Source organism: Hippocampus zosterae, chromosome 9 (assembly GCF_025434085.1).
Source record: "Hippocampus zosterae strain Florida chromosome 9, ASM2543408v3, whole genome shotgun sequence".
In the NCBI taxonomy this organism is placed as follows: Eukaryota; Metazoa; Chordata; class Actinopteri; order Syngnathiformes; family Syngnathidae; genus Hippocampus; species Hippocampus zosterae.
This window is the reverse complement of record NC_067459.1, coordinates 23,563,290-23,583,013: the sequence shown is the minus strand read 5'-3', so window position 1 is coordinate 23,583,013 and position 19,724 is coordinate 23,563,290. Positions and strand designations below refer to the sequence as shown.

The 19,724-nt window shown below is 46.9% G+C and overlaps 2 protein-coding genes across 6 annotated transcripts; one reads left to right on the top strand and one right to left on the bottom strand.

Annotated features, from left to right (window-relative positions):
- Window positions 1–67: 67 nt before the first annotated feature.
- Window positions 68–5,391, top strand: LOC127608141 (dynein axonemal heavy chain 12-like). 4 transcript variants are annotated; one of them, XM_052077059.1, is made up of 13 exons: window positions 68–204; window positions 347–487; window positions 564–610; window positions 1,437–1,571; window positions 1,630–1,788; window positions 1,886–2,131; window positions 2,382–2,553; window positions 2,823–2,928; window positions 3,057–3,236; window positions 3,637–3,765; window positions 3,837–3,965; window positions 4,144–4,297; window positions 4,469–5,391. In XM_052077059.1, the coding sequence occupies exons 2-13, from the start codon at window positions 369–371 to the stop codon at window positions 4,642–4,644; spliced, it is 1,752 nt and encodes a 583-aa protein (XP_051933019.1). In that variant the 5' UTR covers window positions 68–204; window positions 347–368; the 3' UTR covers window positions 4,645–5,391. The 4 variants fall into 4 exon arrangements, with proteins under 4 accessions (XP_051933019.1, XP_051933018.1, XP_051933021.1 ...); XM_052077058.1 differs by lacking the exon at window positions 68–204 and having other exon boundaries at window positions 302–487; XM_052077061.1 differs by lacking the exon at window positions 68–204 and having other exon boundaries at window positions 416–487; window positions 1,396–1,571.
- On the bottom strand, window positions 5,300–19,651 carry ip6k1 (inositol hexakisphosphate kinase 1). 2 transcript variants are annotated; one of them, XM_052077064.1, is made up of 11 exons: window positions 19,415–19,651; window positions 15,827–15,915; window positions 14,042–14,168; window positions 13,202–13,395; window positions 12,982–13,127; window positions 12,204–12,330; window positions 10,845–11,094; window positions 9,993–10,177; window positions 9,063–9,238; window positions 8,585–8,818; window positions 5,300–7,729 (listed from the first exon to the last, which is right to left on the bottom strand). In XM_052077064.1, the coding sequence occupies exons 5-11, from the start codon at window positions 13,096–13,098 to the stop codon at window positions 7,328–7,330; spliced, it is 1,491 nt and encodes a 496-aa protein (XP_051933024.1). In that variant the 5' UTR covers window positions 13,099–13,127; window positions 13,202–13,395; window positions 14,042–14,168; window positions 15,827–15,915; window positions 19,415–19,651; the 3' UTR covers window positions 5,300–7,327. The 2 variants fall into 2 exon arrangements, with proteins under 2 accessions (XP_051933024.1, XP_051933025.1); XM_052077065.1 differs by lacking the exon at window positions 14,042–14,168.
- Window positions 19,652–19,724: the final 73 nt, after the last annotated feature.

The following is a 19,724-nucleotide window of genomic DNA, read 5'->3' as shown; positions in this document are numbered from 1 at the left end:
CACAGTTAAATATAGTTACAGTGCACATGCGCGCACACACTCATCACAACACAACAACATGGCCGTACTGAACCTTCGAAGGGATTTTACTGTTATTGTATATTGAAAGAGTAGAGACTAATACTAGGACGAGCCACGTTGCTCGCAACAACTCACCATCATCCTACAAAAGGACACAAGCAAACACTAAGAAGAAATCTAAAGGTAACAAACAGCACAGTATGTTAGTCATCCCAATTATTAATCATGCCCTAGCATTGATATTTACGCGTAACAAGAAAATGAATATGCCAGGAGACAGGAGGTTGCGGTTTGCAACCGTGCTCGTGTATTCTGCGTCTCTCAGCGTGGACTTGAAATCGGTCGCAATGAAGGATGGGGACGATGAGGATGAAGACGACGCGGCCATGCAGTATATGATCCAACAAAGTCTGCTGGAGGCCAACCAATGCAAACAAGTTCGCACAAGTACCGCAACAACACACAGGTTGCTACCTCGCTCGATGTTAGCATACCAACTGTTAGCGCCATGATTCTAGTCGTTTGGAAATCTTATTTTGCAGCTCGAGGGGTGCAGACAGCATCCCCGTATTCACTGCGATAAGGCAAGGTGAGGTGATATCAACAAACACTAACCGTATCACGATACGGCGTTGCGTGATGATCAATAGACGATGACCGCAAGTTAGAAAAACATCTGCAGCAACATTGATATTTCATTCTGTTGTATTGATTTCTCCAACAGCATAAATAAGGTATGAATTAATCAATACTATCATGCAGCCTTGTATCAATATTTTGTTGCAGGGTATCTGAATCCAAGTGTCATGTCCCAATCATAGCGACTCGCTCATGATACAGCAATTGCGCAACTCATTACACAATGTGGGACACATCGCAATATTTATATTTTGTGGTACAGTATGTTGCCCAGAGAAACTACCGCTATGACGTTGCAAGATATTTTTGGGGACTGCTATCAACCGTATCAAAACTGAGTGATGAAAAACAATACAGTACATGATGCATCATACATCGGGTTACTGCAGAAGTTATGGTATCATCGCACGATGATCGTCCAATGATTATCGTGATACGACAATTGCGGCAACATTGATTTGTAGAATAAAACCCAAGTGAAGACATTACAATATGAATGTATTGCCGCAAGTTGACCAGTGGGAATCGCAGAACTCCGTATATGATATTATCACTAAATGTTTGATATCCAACTGTATCATGATACAGTAATTACGCAACATTCAACTATAGGATTACTAGGTGTGCAAATCACAGAGGAAGTCACGATATCTAAAACTCATGTTCTTTTACCCAGTGGTATCTAATTTATCGCGATACGGCATAGACCCACTGTATATCGATGCTGTATGGTAGGAAAGCGATACGGCTAAGATAATTGGTGTGTTATCACTAAGGCCGCGAGAAGCTGGTGGAGGATCTGAGCGTCAACCACAAAGAGGTTTTCCGTCAGACGGACCCCCGAGGATGGACGGCCCTCCACGAGGCTTCTGTCCAGAGCAACCAAACTATCCTGGAGCTCACTTACGCAGGTCTGTAGGAGACCCGTCAGAACCGGGCCCTTTTCATCCAACCCGAAACTTTCTCCAGTTTCAGGTGATGACGCGGTGAATCAGCGAACGATGCGTGGCGAGACACCACTCTTCCTGGCTGTTGAGCGAGGCCTCGTGGCCAACGCTGACTTCCTACTCGGACACGGGGCCCGGCCCGATACGCAGAATCAGGATCAGGACTCACCGCTGCACATAGGTAGGCTCGACCCTAGCGTCATTTTTGTAGTCCTATTTTGTGTGGCTGAGCTATCTTTGATCACAATTGCCATATTATGCGACGGCTCCGACTGCAGCGGTCCGTTCGGGTTGCGTGGACCTGGCCCGGCTACTGCTACGCGGGGGCGCGCCTGTCAACCAGGCGGGCCACCACAATCGACGGCCCCTGCACGAGGCCTCGCGGCTGGGCAACGCGGAGATGGCCAGCCTGCTGCTGGAGTCCGGGGCCGCGCCCGACGCGCGCAGCCGCTTCGGACTCACGCCGCTGGCTCTAGCCGCTCAGGCGGGACACCCGCAGGTGCTGGAGCTCCTCCTCAGGAAAGGTGACAACAAACACAGCTACCAATAGCCTGCTACTACTTCCACTACTTGTACCATTAACCAGTAGTTTTAATCGTAAGAATATACTGTAAGTGATTTTGAAAATGCTTCAAGGGGAATCATAGGAATGGGGAGAAAAAAGGATTTATAAGCTTTCAAACTTTATAATCGATACAGAAAGCTCAACTAATGACATACTAGCATGACTATTGCTACTACTACAAGTACTACTCACTTATGTTGTTGTTCCAGGAGCAGACGTGCTGTCTCAGGCTCAGGATGAGGCGTCGGTGCTGTACGAGTCGTGCGCCAGCGGGGACGTGTCGTCGCCGACGCTGCTGCTGGAATACGGCGCCGATGCCAACGTGGCCAAGCAGAGCGGCCACCTGCCCATCCACCGCGCCGCGCACAGGGGCCATCTGCAGTAAGACAAAAAACACGTGACGGCCGACGAGTTGATCATTTCTCGCCGACCTTACCGTTGGATTTCATTCCAAAATGTCACGCTGTGCCATCAGATTGCAAGTTACTCTGTCATTTCCGGCCATAAAAAGATCCTGTGATGATATCGATTATCGCCGTATCCCGATTCCATCGTACCAGATAGCAGTCCAATGCGGTGGACATCAATTGTATTGTCGCACAGTGTATTGCGTGCGTGTGTGTGTGTGTGTGTGTGTGTGTGTTGTGCAGAGTTCTGATGCTGCTGATTCCAGTAACTTCCGTGGAGGACATTTACAACAGTGGAATGAGCCCATTGCATTGTGCGGCTGCTGGGGGGCATGCACACTGCATCAAGGTCAGAGTGAGCGAGTGAGTGAGTGAGTGAGTGAGTGAGGACGCCTGCTAGAGGATTTGTGCACGTGTGCCTGCGTCAGCATGACTTGAAACGAGAGCGTGAGCGTGTGTGCACGCGCGTTCCACCAGGCCCTGCTGGACGCGGGTTTTGACCCCAACTACATGTTGCATCCGTGCGTGCGCCGAGGCTACGACGACGAGAGGAAGTCGGCGCTCTTCTTTGCCGTGTCCAATAACGACGTCCCGTCAGCGCGCCTGCTCCTGGAGGCCGGCGCCATGACCAACCAGGACCCCGTCAAGTGTCTGCAGGTACCACGGGCCGGCGAAAATGAACAGTCTTCAGGGCGTGGGCCTTCAATATGATAGGAGAGTACATGGAGTGATACAGTACCTCAAATTAAAAGTCACGATGAGAGCTTTCCGGATCTATGATTTTTTTTTTTTTTTTTTTTTTGGTGGCTCTACACTCACGTGCTGAACGCATGACCCCAAAAATGTTTTTGGTGTCATTGTTGACAAGTAACAGAGGTCTCAAATTGGTTTGCAATAAAGTGATACCTCAAATCAAAGGCCATGATGAGAGCTTTACAGATTTACAATTATATTGTCAGGATCTCCTCATTCGATAAACCGAAGAGCAAAAAACGGGCAGCCGGGGGGGGGGGGGGGGGGGGGGGATCAATTGCTATTATGTTTCTTGTCTTTTTAGGTGGCACTACGTCTCGGCAACTACGAGTTGATCAAAACCTTGCTGCGGTACGGCGCCGACGTCAACTTTTACTCCAGAATCAACACCACGCACTTCCCCTCGGCCCTGCAGTACGCGCTCAACGACGAGGTATGACTCCTCGCGTCTTTGCTCGGGCGGCGGCGTTGCCGGGACGAACCTGACGGGCGTGTGCGTGCCAGGTGGTGGTGAGGATGCTGTGTAACTATGGTTACCAAGTGGAGCGTTGCTTCGACTGTCCCCATGGCAGCGGGTCACACGTCCCCGAGGACTACGAGGGCTGGAGCAACACTGTCATCAAAGACACCATGGTAGGTTGCTATCACACACACACACACATAGAGGGTGCCAAAGTGAGGACCGGCCAAAATGTCCTCACTTCGTCAAAATGTCCTCACTCTGTTGGTTAAAAACTCATGCCGGTCCTCACAATGTCGTGAGTACAAGAACACACACACACACACACACACATGTGCTCACTCACGCCAGTTCTGCGAGGTGATCACAGTGTCGTGGCTGAAGCATCTGTCCAGTCACTTGGTGCGAATTCTGCTGGACTACGTGGATCACGTGACCCTGTGCAGCAAACTGAAGGCGGCTGTGATGGAGCAGCAGCAGTGGGGCGACATCTGCAGGCTGCAAGGTGAACTACAACACTGACACGTGCTGCGTCAGAACGTCTTCATCGAAGCCAGTGCAGTGAGGCTCATTTTTTAGGAAGCACATGGTAGAAAAGGAAAGAAAAAATAATTGTGTGTGGTCAGTGTGTGCAGGTGTACCTAACAAAGTGCTCAAGCGTGTGCTCCTCCCACAGAGAACGCTCGCCGCCTGCAGCATCTGTGCCGCCTGCGCATCCGCAGCTGCCTGGGCCGCCTGCGTCTGCGCTCGCCCGTCTTCATGAGCTTCCTGCCACTGCCGCCGCCGCTCAAGGACTACATCCTCTACCGCGAGTACGACCTGCACGGCCAACTCGACAACAAACACACGTGATTCATCCATTTGCTGCAAACCGCACGCAGTCACCCGTCTATTTAAATGCCCGGATGAGGGCTTTCGAGATATCTCCTTTCGGTGTCAATCACCCAAAATGTCGTGTTTGTGGCAAATTTGAATGTCAACAGGTCGAAATTCCATTTTGCACCAAATAGAAGGTGATAATGAGGGCTTTTCATCTCTGTAACTATTGTGTCAGCAAGTCCTCATACGCATACTGACCAAAATATGTAGTTTTGTGTCAAACTTGGCAACAGGGTTATTATTATTTGCATCAAAAGTAGTTGTACGACACAGATTTCCAGATCTAGAAAATTTTGTCAATACAGCATACACTGACAAGAAAATTGATTTTTTTTTGCGGCGTGTGTCAAATTTGAGCCGTAGCAGAGATGAACATCGACTTACAATAAAGCATGTGATACCTTAACTTAAATGCCACTGTGACATTTTTCCATTACTGAAGTCTGTTGTCAATATATCACCACGCGAAGTAATGACAAAAACATATTTTCCTCAAACTGACTTGTTGGGGAAAAAAAGTACACATATCGTTTTATATACGACACACCATTTACATTGTAATAGACATGGCTTTTTACTACCCCCCCCCCCCCCGCTGCAAAAAAAAAGGGGGGGACACACACCAAACCATCTGTTAAATTTTAATCTCACTGTCACTGTTCTACCAAACTGTTTGGGTTTGTGACGGCTGTAGAAAATAAATGCAAGCAATAGTCATGACTCATAACGTGTGTGTGTGTGTGTGTGTGTGTGTGCGTGCATGGAGGTGGAGGGGGTAATCGAGGGGGTCTAGTATGTCAGACTGTACATGCGACGGCTGAAAGCAGGATTGGGGAACCTTGTTCCTTTCAAAAAGTCCTCTGAGGGCCAAAATAAACATCTGTACTTTTTTTATGTGCATCAAATGCTGCAGCGGGCCACAGGTTGCCCACTCCCGTTGGACAAAGAAGATGCAAGACTACAAAACACACACACACACACAGTTGGTGTTCGGATGGAGTGTCAGAGTACTCATAAAATAACAGCTATATATTCCCCTGAAACGCCACTCTGTGAGCATATTATCTCGATATATATTTTTTTTACACTTTGGGAGATACACGTAAAAGACATTCACTCACACAAGTAAAAGCTAGAATAAAAAAATAAGTTATCGCCTCAATAAACCCCCTCAAATAAAAAAAAAAAAATGCCCCCCCCACCCTCTTTTTAAGGGGGGGCCACCAAGTGCTTGAATGCCCTCAAATGCTCACATCTGATTGGTCCCGGAGACGAGTGCGTGGTGATGTCAAGGGACTAGGAAGTGCGTCGTTTCAAGCGGGGCTTATGTGGCTGTAACGTCAGTCAACAATAACACGACATATTAGGTGGCATTTTAAAGAGGCTCGCAAAAGGAGGAACCGGAGAAGGTGAATGGCTGCACTGGAAATAAAAAATGACATCCAGCAGTTGGGAACACTACACCAGTGCACTTAAGTGTATGCAGAATGGAAAAGGTGACGAGAGGAAGAATCATTCGCATCATGTTTCTCAATGACACAAACTAGTGACATTATTCATCCTGAGCACAAAACACAGAAACTACCCGTGACGTTGACTCCTTGGGTGCACCTGCGCATTGTTGCCCGCGGAGGCCATGTTGCTGATGAAAAAGCAAGAAGGCAAAAAATAAAAAAAAAAAAGCTATTGCTTTTAGCTATTGTTACGAGACGGGAACGATGGGGTGGCAACAAAAAAATTCAACACCGTATCTGCCTTTGGCTTTCACACGGAATTCAGCCGAGGTGAGATATTGCCGCGACATGGCATCCCGCACGCATTGGCTGCTCTACCTTGGGGTAGGACTTTGAAAGTCAGTAAATTCGTGATTCCCCCTATTCCGTTTCTGATCCGATCCTGCAAAATGGCCGCCATTCAAACCCGTAATCAGATGATTGGATGACATCAGCCCCAGCAGGAGAGGTGTGGGATATAAAATTTCACCTCCCTGGTGCGGCTTTTCTGCTACTCGTTCTCACATAGCTGCCCTTTCACCTCTGGTACGACCGCGAAAGAGGGGAAATCTGTGAATCTACCAGTCGGTTGCCTTTTTCCACACACAAATGGCAGACTACTCGCAACCGAAGATCACAAATGTATCCGCACCCAAAAATTAAACCGGGCCGTCCTTTAACTACAACTACCGGGAAATAACTGTTGGTTGTCAGACTTTACATTACACTTCTCCTTTACCCAGATCCGCTCACTACTGATCCTGAAGGCGGAAAATTGCCAGGCCGGTACAGGTTCAACAAAACACGCAGAACATTTTCTGCTCCTTTCAACGCAGCAAAATGTCGCAACAGAGCCGTAACGGGAGACGCAGAATGCTAGCGTGCGCAGAACCCAGCCTCCGAGTCAGGTGGGAAACTTTTCATTGCCACATTCCCTTCTACATAGGCGGAAAATTCTCAACTAGGGATTTCTCATTTAAAATACAGAACAGCATCACTTGAGTGTCGACGAATGTGTGTTCAGCCGCAAGAGTTTGTCTACTTGCTCACTGTCCTACCTCCTGTTTTGCTTGAGGACAGGTGTTGCTACGACAACACTGCAAAGGGAGCGAATGTGTGTTGGGGGGTGGGATACTTCAACTACCATAGTTAAACTCGAGTGTTCACTGGTGGCTTTCCGCCTGCAGACCCTCTAGGATCTGGATCAGACTCTCCAGGCCCAGCACGTAGCCTCGGTCGGGCCCATCGTGGACTGCCGTGTCTCCGCGGAAACCTTTGAAGGTGGAGTGGGCAAAGTCGATCATGCGAACGTCTACCAGGGGGGGCTGTTGCTGCTGCTGGGGTGAAGGGGCGGAGGGGGGCGGTGGGAGTGGGGTCAAGGGGAGCGCAGAGCAGGAAGAGGAGTCCGGATGGGACGGAGAGTCCGCAGCACGCGGGGTGTCGCCGGCTGCCGGTGGAGGCGGCGGCGGTGCGACGGGACCAGGATTGCCGCAGTGGGGCTCCTCCGGGGTCTTCTGCCTGGCGACGAGCTGGCCAGAGTTGACACTTGTGGGAGCTTCGGATTTCTGCGAGAAAACAACAAACATCGGCAACACGATAGATGACGACGTCCTGGACCGCAAGTACGACCTGCACGGCCAACTCAATGAAGATTTATCCACTTGCTGCAAACCACACAGTCGCATGTCTAATTAAAGGCCTTGATTAGGATTTTCCAGATATGCAAAATGTATGTCAACCCTTCATGGGATCGTGTGTTAAAAAAAAAATGTTTAGTTTGTGTCAAATTTAATTAGTAACTTTGTGAAAAATCTGTTGCGGGCTTCTACAAGAATACTGTAAATAACGTTAATACTTAATTTTTACCTGCAAAAAAACAAACACGCAAAAAACATAACCCAGAGAAATAATAATAAAGACTTGACTGAATGGTTGGATTCCAGTTTAAACATCCGTGCCAGTGAATAATTCATTGATTCATCTTCCGTACCGCTTGATCCTCAATAGGGTCGCGGGGGGTGCTGGAGCCTATCCCAGCCGTCTCCGGGCAGTAGACGGGGGACACCCTGAATCGGTTGCCAGCCAATCGCAGGGCACACATAGACGAACAACCATCCACGCTCACACTCACACCTAGGGACAATTTAGAGTGTTCAATCAGCCTGCCATGCATATTTTTGGAATGTGGGAGGAAACCGGAGCACCCGGAGAAAACCCACGCAGGCCCGGGGAGAACATGCAAACTCCACACAGGGAGGCCGGAGCTGGAATCGAACCCGGTACCTCTTCACTGTGAAGCCGACGTACTAACCACTGGATGGGGCTGGGGGTTGTCATCACAGACTGAATTAATTGCTAAATTTGCTCGATTAATCTAACAGCCCTACTTTTCTTTGTTTGAACACCTCAGTGGGCCTCACCATCCCCTCGTAGATGATGAGCAGCGAGGACGAGTAGAAGCGGTAGGACGCCTGGCGCTCCAGCACCGCCTTGAGGCTGTGCAGCTTATGGAGGATGGGCTCAAAGAGGTCCCGCCTCAGGCCCCGCCCGTTGTGCATGTACTGCTGCAGGGCCTGGCCGAAGCCCTCAGTGGACAGCCCGCGCCCGTAGTACTTGTTTCTGCAGAGGTAGTGGCCCGTGTTCAGCTGGTACACCTGCCGACAAACCGGTGGCAGGCAGGTTACATTTGCGGCCCTTTCGAGGGCATCGTCACACTTTGTAATGCGCTTTAGCACCATCTACAGGACCGGAGGGGAACAGGCTCACCTGGCATTGTGACCTTGCCAGAGGCGAAATGGGATAACTGTACATCGATGAGCTAAATGGCGCTTTAAAAATACGGCTTCCTCCGTTCCATTTAAGAGAACAGCGAGGGTTCAATATGGGCTTCAATTTTACCTGCATGCCGCACAGCCGCACCCCCAGTGTCGCCGAGGTGCTCTGCTCGCACTTCTTCATCTGCCTGGCTGCCTTCTCCTCGGAGGCATCGTCACCGTGCTGCCGGGTGCCCATTTTCAGGTCCAGAATGCACGGGTATGAGAAGTGGTGGACCACGTTTTCAAGCAACAGGAACTCTGGGTGGGACGCCTCCGTTAAGGAGCTACCACGGAAGCTTTGGCCGCTACAAAGGGGTGAAAACAACGGGACTTTTTCTTCACCTTTAACTTTCCTGTCGACAAACTCATCTCATGTCATGTCATGTCATTTGTGCCCATAGCCTTTTTTTTTTTTTTTGGGCGGTGTCTGTAGACCGAGAAAGATGACAAGCTGGGCTTGTGTATGTGTCACCTGCAGAAATGGGCATGTCAAACCAAAGTGGCATCCTTCCAGTGTCGTTTTTTTTTTGTGGGTCTACTCATGACAGACACAGGGGCTGAAACACTGAATACAAAGGAATATAATACCAATGAAGAAAGAAAGCAATTTCAAAAGAGCCTGAGCCTAATGGGGAATCTGAACTTTTTTGTGGGTCTATTCAAGATGCACGGACCTACCAAATTTCATGTTGCTACGTGAAACTGGCTTTGGGGACAGGATTTTGGAATCATTCAAATAATCCTTGAAAATAACTAATTTGGCTCAAAGATGATGCTCACACGGAATTCGCTGCCAGGCTCCGACACGTTAATAAAGACAACAAAAATTCCAACAATTGTGGGAATATCTCTCCTCTTAGCAATCAGACTTTTTGGTTAGAGGCCAGAAAATGGCTTCAACAACCCTAAAATGCTACGGCTTGGTGGATACCAGCGATGCCACCTAATTATCACCGTAAACAACCTTTGTGTGTGGAAGGCCTGTCCATTTGCCACAAGTAGAGGAGGATACTGAAGAGCTTGCGGTCCTTGGACTCTGAGCGCATGCGGCTGAGCTGCTGCTTGTGGCAACGGAGGCTCCAGGGGTTGTGGCTTATCTTCTCCGAGCTCAGGCCGCTGTTCCAGTCCAGCATCTGGAAGGGCAGGTCCAGGTGAATCTTGGGCTCCAAGCGCGGACTCTTCAGCTCGGCCAGGTTGCTGACGTGGATGAAGTACAAAAGCATTGTGCGGGATTACTTTCCAAAAAGGAATTGGTTATTGTTATCTTGTTGAAAATGCAGTAATAGCCCATACATTCTCAAAGTAATATAACTAATTATATTTGATTAATTTGACTCTGAATAAATGCGCTCAATGGTTAACCATTTCAATACATGAGTGTTAAAATCTTTCAAAAATAGTGAGATGGCACAAAGGTAATACTGTATAAAAGACGATGTGACTGAATTTGAGCACACCTTATATGTACTGCAATTTTTGAAATTGCCTTAATTGTCACATGACCGGAGACAGCCAATCACAACTTCTGTTTCACAAACGTCAGCTTCAAAACGGGCAAGTTTTTTGGGGGGACAATTCTTCAAATGTAAGTAAAACTGAAAGCACCCCAATTTGTAAAAGTAACCGAAATATAATTACATATTTTCTCCTAGTAGTATACCCATTTACAGTTCCATACATTTTGTAATTAAGATGAAATAATTGCAATCCAGTACTTCACAACCCTGTGAGGACGAGGATGCTCCCAATCCGATCACGGGCATTTTCATTTCTCATGTCTCATGTTCGCAATAACGCATTCATCCAGTTGTCATTCGGTACGATCCAATGAGCAAGGCACGCAATCAACGAGCCCAAAGCATACTTCTCGTTGGACTCCGCATCGTGCGGCGGGTCGTGGGGCGCGTCGCGACGCTCCTCCCTGTGCTCGGAGGACGAGGAGGAGCGGTGGAGGCTGCGGCGGGAGTGCTTCCGCCGCGGCTGCTCCCGCTCGGCCGGCTCCCGCTCGTCGTGCTCGCAGGCCCCCGCCTCGGCGTTGTGGCTCTCGCCGTACGGGTACGCCACGAGGTTGATGTAGCCGTCAGAGTCGCCCTCGAAGCACACCAGCACCACGCCTGGCGGGAGAAAAACGTGGTGAAGGTTACAGCATTTTTTTTGTATTGTCGTGTGGCTGATTAAAGATTTATCATAGATTGTTGTAAGTACACAATGTGTAATTCGCCTTGTTTACTTCAACTGCGAGTGGTAATACAAATGTTTTTTATTTTAAGATGTGTTCACTATCTTAATGCACTAGTGCTGGCGTCTGACGTTTTACAGCCAGATGCGGACCAAAATGAGGCGAATTGGGAAGTGGATTACAGACAATTACAACATGTTTGATATCGTTATTTTTAGCTCCTCATGTCCGCGAGCGTACGCCGGACTTCATCAGTATCTGCAAAACAAACGCGAAGCGACGCCCAATCATGTGGTTGAAGCGCCTGCCTGTCTGCTGCTATTATGTCGGTCGTCTTCAGCGGGAAGACTGCCAGGGCTAAATATAGACACTTGAAGACCCGCTGTTGTCATGACTCCCATGGGACCTCCAGAACCGTGTCGGGTCGGTTAGAGTCCAACTGTAGCCGCTTTCACGCTGCCAGTCCAAACTGATACTTCAGCAAAACGGCACCAAAATGAAATAACGCAATTAGAATACGATAATATTCCCTTTGAAATGAATAAAAATGGCATTAATTAATTCCAGCCTCAACCCAAATTGTTTTTTGGGGCGGGGTTTTCATTTCGACTCAATTCAGAGGGATCCCGATTCAATTCGATATGATACAACTCAAAATGATGCAAAAATAGCGCGTCTCGTAGAATGCAACACTTGCAGCAATAACCAAAATTCCACTAGATGGCAGTATCGCTCAGGAAACACCTTTGCTGTTCCTGCTCCACGTCTGTCTGCCATTGTCACAAACGGACTTTCGGACTTTTCACAAACGGACTTTTACTTTGAATGCACCTAACTTTCTTCTGACTCCTCTGATAGATACAAATGTTACTTACAAGAAACACTAATTTCATTATTAAAGGGAAACGTTTGGTTCCTGCGATAGATTAAAAAAAAAAAAAAAACACCTTTCTGGTGTGAGATTGTTTCGCGTGAAACATGTCGACAGCGTGCGGGCGTGTGCATGCATGTACAGTCCCAAAAAGCGCCCGAGTCAGTGGGCACCTTTGTACTCAGGGGTGAACTCCTTCATCTCGGGAGGCAGAGATTCATAGAAGCGCTGCTCCCTGCTGATCAGTGGCTTGCACACCGTGTGGTCATCGTAGCGCATCATGCTGGTGTGACCGCCCACCTGAAAACGCACAAGTACATAGAGAAAAATGTACTGTGGATGCCTTGGCCCCCAGCCAGCAGTATAATAAAGACACAAAGAAGAGTAACACAACATCTAAATGATTCAGTCAGCTGCAGTAATATTTGTTTTTCTTTTTCAGAAGAACAAGAACTTATGAAACCGAGTATTATACTGGCTGTCTACATGTGTTTCTGCACCTTTTGTGTTGAAATATCCGTGGCTCTCAATTTGAAATGTCCAGTTTTTTAAATAAATGGATAGATGTTAAAGTTTTTTTAAAAAACGTGATCCATCAATGAATTATCCTCAAATACGTCTCTCTGTTAGGTCAGTAGCATTTCGATTTATGTGTGTAACTTTTCGCTTCCTCTACATCAGATTTTTGCCGATGCGAATGTCCCTATTGTGGGTACTAAAATAGTTTCTTATCTCACGGTGGGTGGGTCTGTAAAATGAATGGGGGTGCCTTGTATTCCACAAACCCACGAGACGGTTTGTGAACTTTTGATAGATAAAAAAAAAAAACTCCCTGCTGGATTGAAAGCAACTATCATTGTCTATTTCTTTTACCGACAGGGGAAACTTGCAATCCCAACAAATCAAGCGGTCTCCTGGAAGCGAACTCATTTGGACTCGGCTCCCCCTCACCTGGTGCATAAATGGCTCCAGTGGAACGCCTCCTCCTCGTGATCGAAGTGGTGTGCCGCCCCCCGGCCCCGCCCACTGCAGCTTGCTGTCCATGCTGTTGGTGTGCGGGAGGCACATGGCTCCTGGCGGACGAACCGCACCTCCTCCTGCGGATGGCCGTGCGCTTTTTGACGTGATCTTAAAAGAAGCATTAAGGCCGCACGCTTGGGTGTGTCGTTACCCGGCACATGGACTCTGGCGGGCAGTGACGGCGAGGGCGGGGCGCAGGACACCACGGGCTGCTGGGAGCGCACGCCGGCCCCAGGGGGAGGCGGCGCCAGTCCGATAAACCACCTTGCGAGTGCTCCGATCTGCTCCGCCGCCCGTTCGGCACAAGTGCCCTGCTCAGAACTGCGCGGGGGTCAGCAACAATTCCTGCCGAGAAAGGACATTTTTGTTTTGGGAGGTCCATAATCCGCAGCGACTTAATTGCACTGACAATGCGGCGATGCAGAGAGAGGATCTGGTGTACAAATGCACCGTCAGTGTTGCCAAATCAGCAATTTGGTTGCTGTCAAGTTGTGCCATTGAGATTCGAGTTAAATTGAAAACACTCTGACATCTGAAATCATCTTTCCCCTTTGAAATGAAAAGTTCCAGCTGCCCAAAGAAAACAAGTGTTGTCCTTTTTCCCCAAACAGCACACTAGAATATTATACTTCAGAAAATTGACAAAATTAAATAAAAATGGTGCAAAAAAAAAAAAGTCATTTTTTTGCTTCAATTTCATGGACATTGCGCTGCTCTTTCTGTTGAAGGCGGAAAGCTAAGCAGAATTAGGAAAAGATAAGCGGCTGTTTTAAATATACTCTGCAATTGTCTTTATTTTTGGTTTGACAGTAAAATTCAACTCGGGCATCTATAACGGGCGACAATTATCGACAGTCGGCAAGAGTTTGAAATGCTCATTACTGCCACCTGTAGGACTTCCGTGGGACAACTCAAACATGCAACCGGAACGGCACTTGAGCCGTCAGCTTTGACGTAACGATTTTGAGCATGAGCAATTTGAGTCCACCACCTTGTGGCAGGCGTCCTCCCGCAGCGCACGGCGTTTTCCCAGAAGCGAGGTCCGACGCAGTCGAGCCGCAGATGTTCTTCCGGTTGACCTCTTGAAAGTGTTCACGGAGCACATTTCACGATTCGAGCTGCGTTCCAGCACCAATAAAGCAAAAAATAAAATAAAATAAAAAAATTGAATCAAAGCCGGTCCGTTGCTGAGTAACGTCAACAATGCATCAAATCATCTCAAAATATGGTTGAAATGACGGCAATGGAGAGCCCGTGGAAATAACTGCAGCTATTTTCTCCTCTGTTACCGCATCAAAGATCGGCAGTAGAATAGAAAAGAGACTTTACGTGTCAATGAAAATTTGAAAACGGTTTGGCCAAAAATGGCGGAAATGTGTGGTTTTGCGCAGATGTGATGATGAACATAGGAAAAAGAAGACAAATCATTAAAAGGACCTCCAGGCTGTTGGGGGATTGGTTTTACTGCCACTAATGAACGGAAAATCTTTTTTTTTTTAACAACCGGTACTTAAAGTTGGACCCATGGACTTGTTGTATAAAATGCATGCCGATTTACAAACGGTAACAATCATCCCTCATTTGAAACGACTATTTTGAAGCCCTACTTTGAAACCCTCGGCCAGCCTTGAAAACAAACTCTACTTTCCAACTCCAACACAGGGTTAAAACCCTGACGCGTTTTTCAAACAAGGCCCCAAATTGAAACCTTAAATTCAGCCCTTAACTATTAAACAACAACACTTACCGGTATTTGAACTTGAAAACCCAATTCTGGCTTGAATTCCAAATTTGAAACGTTAACCCTGACTTGAAGACCTAACCCCGGCTTGCAAACCCTAAACTTGACTCTAGAACCAACTTTGAAAATCCCGACCAATTTGAAAACCTGACCCTTATTGAAAATGCTAACCAAGGATTGAAACCTTAACCAGGTTATGAAACCCTAAAATTGTTATGAAACTTCAATCTGGGCTTCAAGTCCCCAAATTAATCTCTAAACCTAATTTGAAACCCCAACCCAGGCTTGAAGCACCAACCCCAATTTGAAACCTTAACTCAGGCTAAATCCTACTCATGTCACACACACACACACACGCACGCACGCACACTTCAAACCCTAAAAGCTTCAAAGTTTTTGGCTGCCGAGCTTTTATTGAGAACAGGTCGCGAATATTTGTGAGCCAAGAAGCCCGTTTGTTCTCCGATTGGACGATGTCGACAGCCAATCAGGCTGCTGGTCGAACGTGTCTCGGTTGCTGTTGTGACGACGTTCCTCCTACTCCCCGTTTTGGTTTTTTAACAGCTGAACCCAAAACTATTTTCAGGCTTGTTCGCGCGTGTGTGTGTGTGCGTGTGTGAATGGAGCAGGTAGGCAAATAATCAGCTTAGGCGTGTGCGTCTGATTAAATGTCTATTCGGGACTTGAGTAAGCCGAGATGGAGCCGATTAGGCGTTGTCGTCGTTGCCTTCTTGTTGCGTCTTCGCACAAACCTCAACTTAAAACCCTACTCCTGGCTTGATACCTTCAATTGAAACTTAAGTGGCAATCTTATATTGAAGCCCTCACCCCGTCTCGAAACTTGAATTCGAAACCCGACTTCGAAAGTGGAACTCCTTCAGCTTCATCAATTGAGATGATTGGAATGGCTGTCTCGAACTTTGTGAGCTTCCGCCCACGCTCAGTCCGAACGACGCGACAAAGGAGCGATCACTCGGTGGCGATTGCTTTGAGGCCACGTCTGGCCACGCCGGGAAGCTTGCAGTTGGGACTTACGTGGGAGCCGCTACGCTCGGAGACGGGCAGTCACGTCAGCCGAAGAGTTCTCTCATCCGGCCTGATCAGTCGGGACGCACGGGAGGGATCTAGTTGGGAAAGGAAGGACGCCGATTGAGCTCAAACGTCTGCAGTAGTCATCCAAAATCAATGTCATCTAATTATATTCAACCAATGGTTACCCATCGCTTTACCGTTTGAATGATTTGTCCGTTTATTCAATGGCCTTTTATTTGATGACCCTGTGCCACACTTAAAAGTGCCAGGAAAACGAACCAGCAACCTCCGGGTTGGTCGACGACCACACCGAGCCATGCCACCCCCATTTCTTTGAATCGAATCAAAATGCATAAAAAAAAGGTGACGCGCTGAGTTCAAGAATTAATGGACATTTTTACATTTTAAATGAGGTCACAGTTTGGTTGATATTTTCAAAATCCTTTTGAGAATTTGACTAAAAATAAATCCAAATACAAAGTCAGATATATTTATTTTACAATTCAATTCACTCATGGGCAATTTAAAATATATACACTAGTAGTTATTACATTAGGTAATAGGTATTATATCTCAATGATTTACACTTGCCATGTTTGTTCACAATACAAAAAGCTTGAATATGAACAATTTCCCTCATTAAACTGTAATTTTGCAAACCAGACCTCAAATCGGCTTCAGGAATGAGAAAGTCACCACTGTCCTCTCATTGTCGTCACATCCTTACGGTGAAGTTTTGACTCTGCCTGATTTTATTGCTGATGGCAGTATATGATCAGGCTCAATATTCCAAAGAACAAAAATTAAAGACGGGCTTTCGGAAAGAATCTGCTGACATGAAGCCGGCTAACGTGGTGGACGTGCTGGAGACGAGCAGAGCAGGCTTGTTCTCATATGACGGCCCCATGAGCAACACAAACACAAAACCCAACTCGCGCACCCCAAATGTTTATGTGTGGTGGCCATTTAAAAAAAAAAAAAAAGAATTAAAATATACAGAGCAGCTGCACACACATCCCCTGGTACATCACAACAGCTGCATTCACACACACACACCAATCAGCAACATTGTTGCAGAGACACATCAGGTCAGTCAATCCAGCTGCCTGTCATCTCAGCACAAAAAGAGGTCGCCATGGCAACCAGAATTCCCATGTCAGTGAGGGGGGAGGGGGGAATAAAACAAGAAAATGAAATGAAGACGCTCAGCAGGAAGCTGACTGGCTGTTTATAATGTGTCGTTTGAAACTAAGGAACTAAGTAAAAGGGATGTGACGAAATCCAAAGCTGCCGGACTCTCATTGGCTCTTGTTCGTCGTCACTGCCGCCTCTGGACAGCGTCCTGTCATCTTTGAAAGGGGGAACGTTAACGTGACGCAAGCCTTCCTTTGATTTACCCGAACCAGTCCATGCCTGGAATGGGCCTGACACCAGACGCGTCCGGGTGAAAAAAAAAATGTCTTGGGGGTGTGCGATGACGACATTCTATCCAATTATGGAAGGAGGCGACACTTTTGGGAAGAAGAGCTAATCGACAACTCAGTGACGGTCAAATAAACCCACAACTATTTTGTTCACCGATTAAATGTTTACGGCTACGGTTTCACTTCCAATTGTCCAAAATTTCTGCCTCTTATCAGTATTCTCTGAATTTTATTATTCGCCATCTGTGTAATCAAAATTAAACATTTGCAAACATCTGCTTTTACGTTGGAATACAATGATCAACATTTCTGTCGATTTTATGACACGTTTGGACCAAACCAAATACTAAATCAGGGGTGTCATACTCATTTTTGTCACGGTCTCATTATGACTGAATTTTGTCAAACCGTATAAATGTTTAATCACCTCCGCATGTTACATATTCAGTGCACAACTAGTTTTGAAATTCTTTGGTTCAGACTTAAGCAAGCGTCATGGAAAAGTTGACATGCTCGATTTGTTCTCGTGGGCCACACAAAATGATATGGCGGGCCGGACTTTGAGTTTGACACCTGTGTACTAAATCATAATCAGTTAATGGAAAAAAATAATAAGTCAGTTTAATTAATGGCAGGAATCATTGTTATTTGCTGCCGTAGTCTGAATAACGAACAAAAACTTGCACTGGCGAAAAGTCTGCAAATAAATTGCACAGGATGCATTGAGACTAGCTGAAATGAGGTCCAGCGAGGTTGGCGTGCCCTCCGACAGGATGCGGACGAGATATTTAGCGTGGCAACGTTGCGGACCCCTGCTGGCGCCCGCTCACAGCTGTGAAAACAGACGAGCAGCGCCAGTGCCTCCATTGCAATCTTGTTTATTTGACAAGGTTAGCGCGGACGCAAGCTCGCTAGACACTCCATTAGGTACGTGCTCCTCCAACAAACGGAGAATTTGGGCACTATTACAGTACTACAGAAGATCCTCCACTCAATGCGTTTTTCAAGAACAAAAAAAAAAAAAAAGAAAATTTGTCCTGTATTGTCAATTACCGGTAGTTGTTTTTCACAATTAATAAAAATTCAGATTGTACGTTTTTCTTATAATTTCCATTCCTTTCTTCAAAAACAGGAGATCATTTCAGTCTGACAGTGCAGAAATTGTACAAACTGATTATGATTGAGTAACTGATTTGGTCCTAAATATGTCAGAAATGGGACAAAAATGTTGACCGCTGCAAAGTAAAATCAGATGTTTGCAAATGTATTTTGATTCAGCACAAAAGAATCAGTCTGTTTTCGTGGGGTCCGACTGACTGGCATCAGTGAATATTTACATTGAGAGCCTCATAGTAGAAGGAAGCTAAGACGATTAATTGAAAGCTAATCAACTGCTAATCAATTACTTGTTCGTGATGTTTATGGGTGGATATTTTTAATTGAGACTCGTCTTGAATCCATCATTCGATTTTCAACAATCCCGTTGCATTGTACTCAGGCTGAAGTGAACATTGCAAACAAGTTCAAAATTTTGACACAAGGTCATTTTGGAGAAATAGTGCTAAAACTATTTTTCTGATTGTATCGCGTCCTGATCACCAACCCCTGCGAATAACGAAGGTTGACTGTTGATGCACTTGTGTAAACGCCGCGCTGTCTCCTGCAAACTTTTCAACATCCTCCCCTCACAATGTCCCAATTTTGCTTCACAAACTCTTTGCACACAATACCCGAGTTGTCCACGTCCACGTCTACCAGATGAGACTTTTCTCAAGTTAGGGTGTTAAATTAAGTTCGCTGCCATAACCGGTCAAGCTTGTTGACCTTAGCCTGGCAACACGCTAGCACGCTGGCTAATTAGCCAGCTAGCTTTGTCGGATGTGTTCCGGTTTTTTTCGAATCGCAATCTTTAAAAGAGGCGGTTGGCATTCACGCCTTCTAATATTCGAGTTGGTGGCTCAATTCTCCGTACCAGACGGGGTATGCAGTGAGTGGCGTTATTTCGGTTTGGTGTTAATTGATTTTAACGGAGCCCGCGGGATGCTAGCGCCAGGCTAACTGGCTAATCACTCAACCGGAGACGGCGAAACAGTAACGTCAAACCGTTACGGTAAACGTTCGCCTCTGCCGGTCGAGCTGGCACAAGCGACAGCAAGATGGAACTTACCCGGCTGCCGTGAGTGGCGAAGGTGCTCGGTGGACTGAGGGAAAAGTGTCAGAATGTTGGTTCGCTCAAGCTCCGAGAGCGATGCGGCTGGGATGAGAAAACATTCAGCATCAGGCTAACGTCATGTCAGCGAAGCTAACGCAAACTGTTTGGCTTTTTACACTTGTTATGCATTCATGTGGGGATTTGGCGCCCCCCAGAGTTTGTTTTGGGAGTGACATGTCGAAACGCTTTCTCGACGGACTCCTCTATTCACGTTTTTTTTGTAAAATACAAGTGATCGCGTAGAATACACGTAAAGTTGATTTTG

What these genes read in the sequence shown, in the direction of transcription:
- LOC127608141 (XM_052077059.1), top strand. Translation starts at nt 369, where the DNA reads ATGAAGGATGGGGACGATGAGGATGAAGACGACGCGGCCATGCAGTAT. An exon ending in GCGCACAGGGGCCATCTGCA is followed by an intron (nt 2,554 to 2,822) that starts GTAAGACAAAAA and finishes TGTGTTGTGCAG; the next exon opens with AGTTCTGATGCTGCTGATTC. An exon ending in ACCCCGTCAAGTGTCTGCAG is followed by an intron (nt 3,237 to 3,636) that starts GTACCACGGGCC and finishes TTGTCTTTTTAG; the next exon opens with GTGGCACTACGTCTCGGCAA.
- ip6k1 (XM_052077064.1), bottom strand. Translation starts at nt 13,098, where the DNA reads ATGTGCCTCCCGCACACCAACAGCATGGACAGCAAGCTGCAGTGGGCG. An exon ending in GTTCACCCCTGAGTACAAAG is followed by an intron (nt 11,095 to 12,203) that starts GTGCCCACTGAC and finishes TTCTCCCGCCAG; the next exon opens with GCGTGGTGCTGGTGTGCTTC. An exon ending in TCATCATCTACGAGGGGATG is followed by an intron (nt 7,730 to 8,584) that starts GTGAGGCCCACT and finishes GTTTTCTCGCAG; the next exon opens with AAATCCGAAGCTCCCACAAG.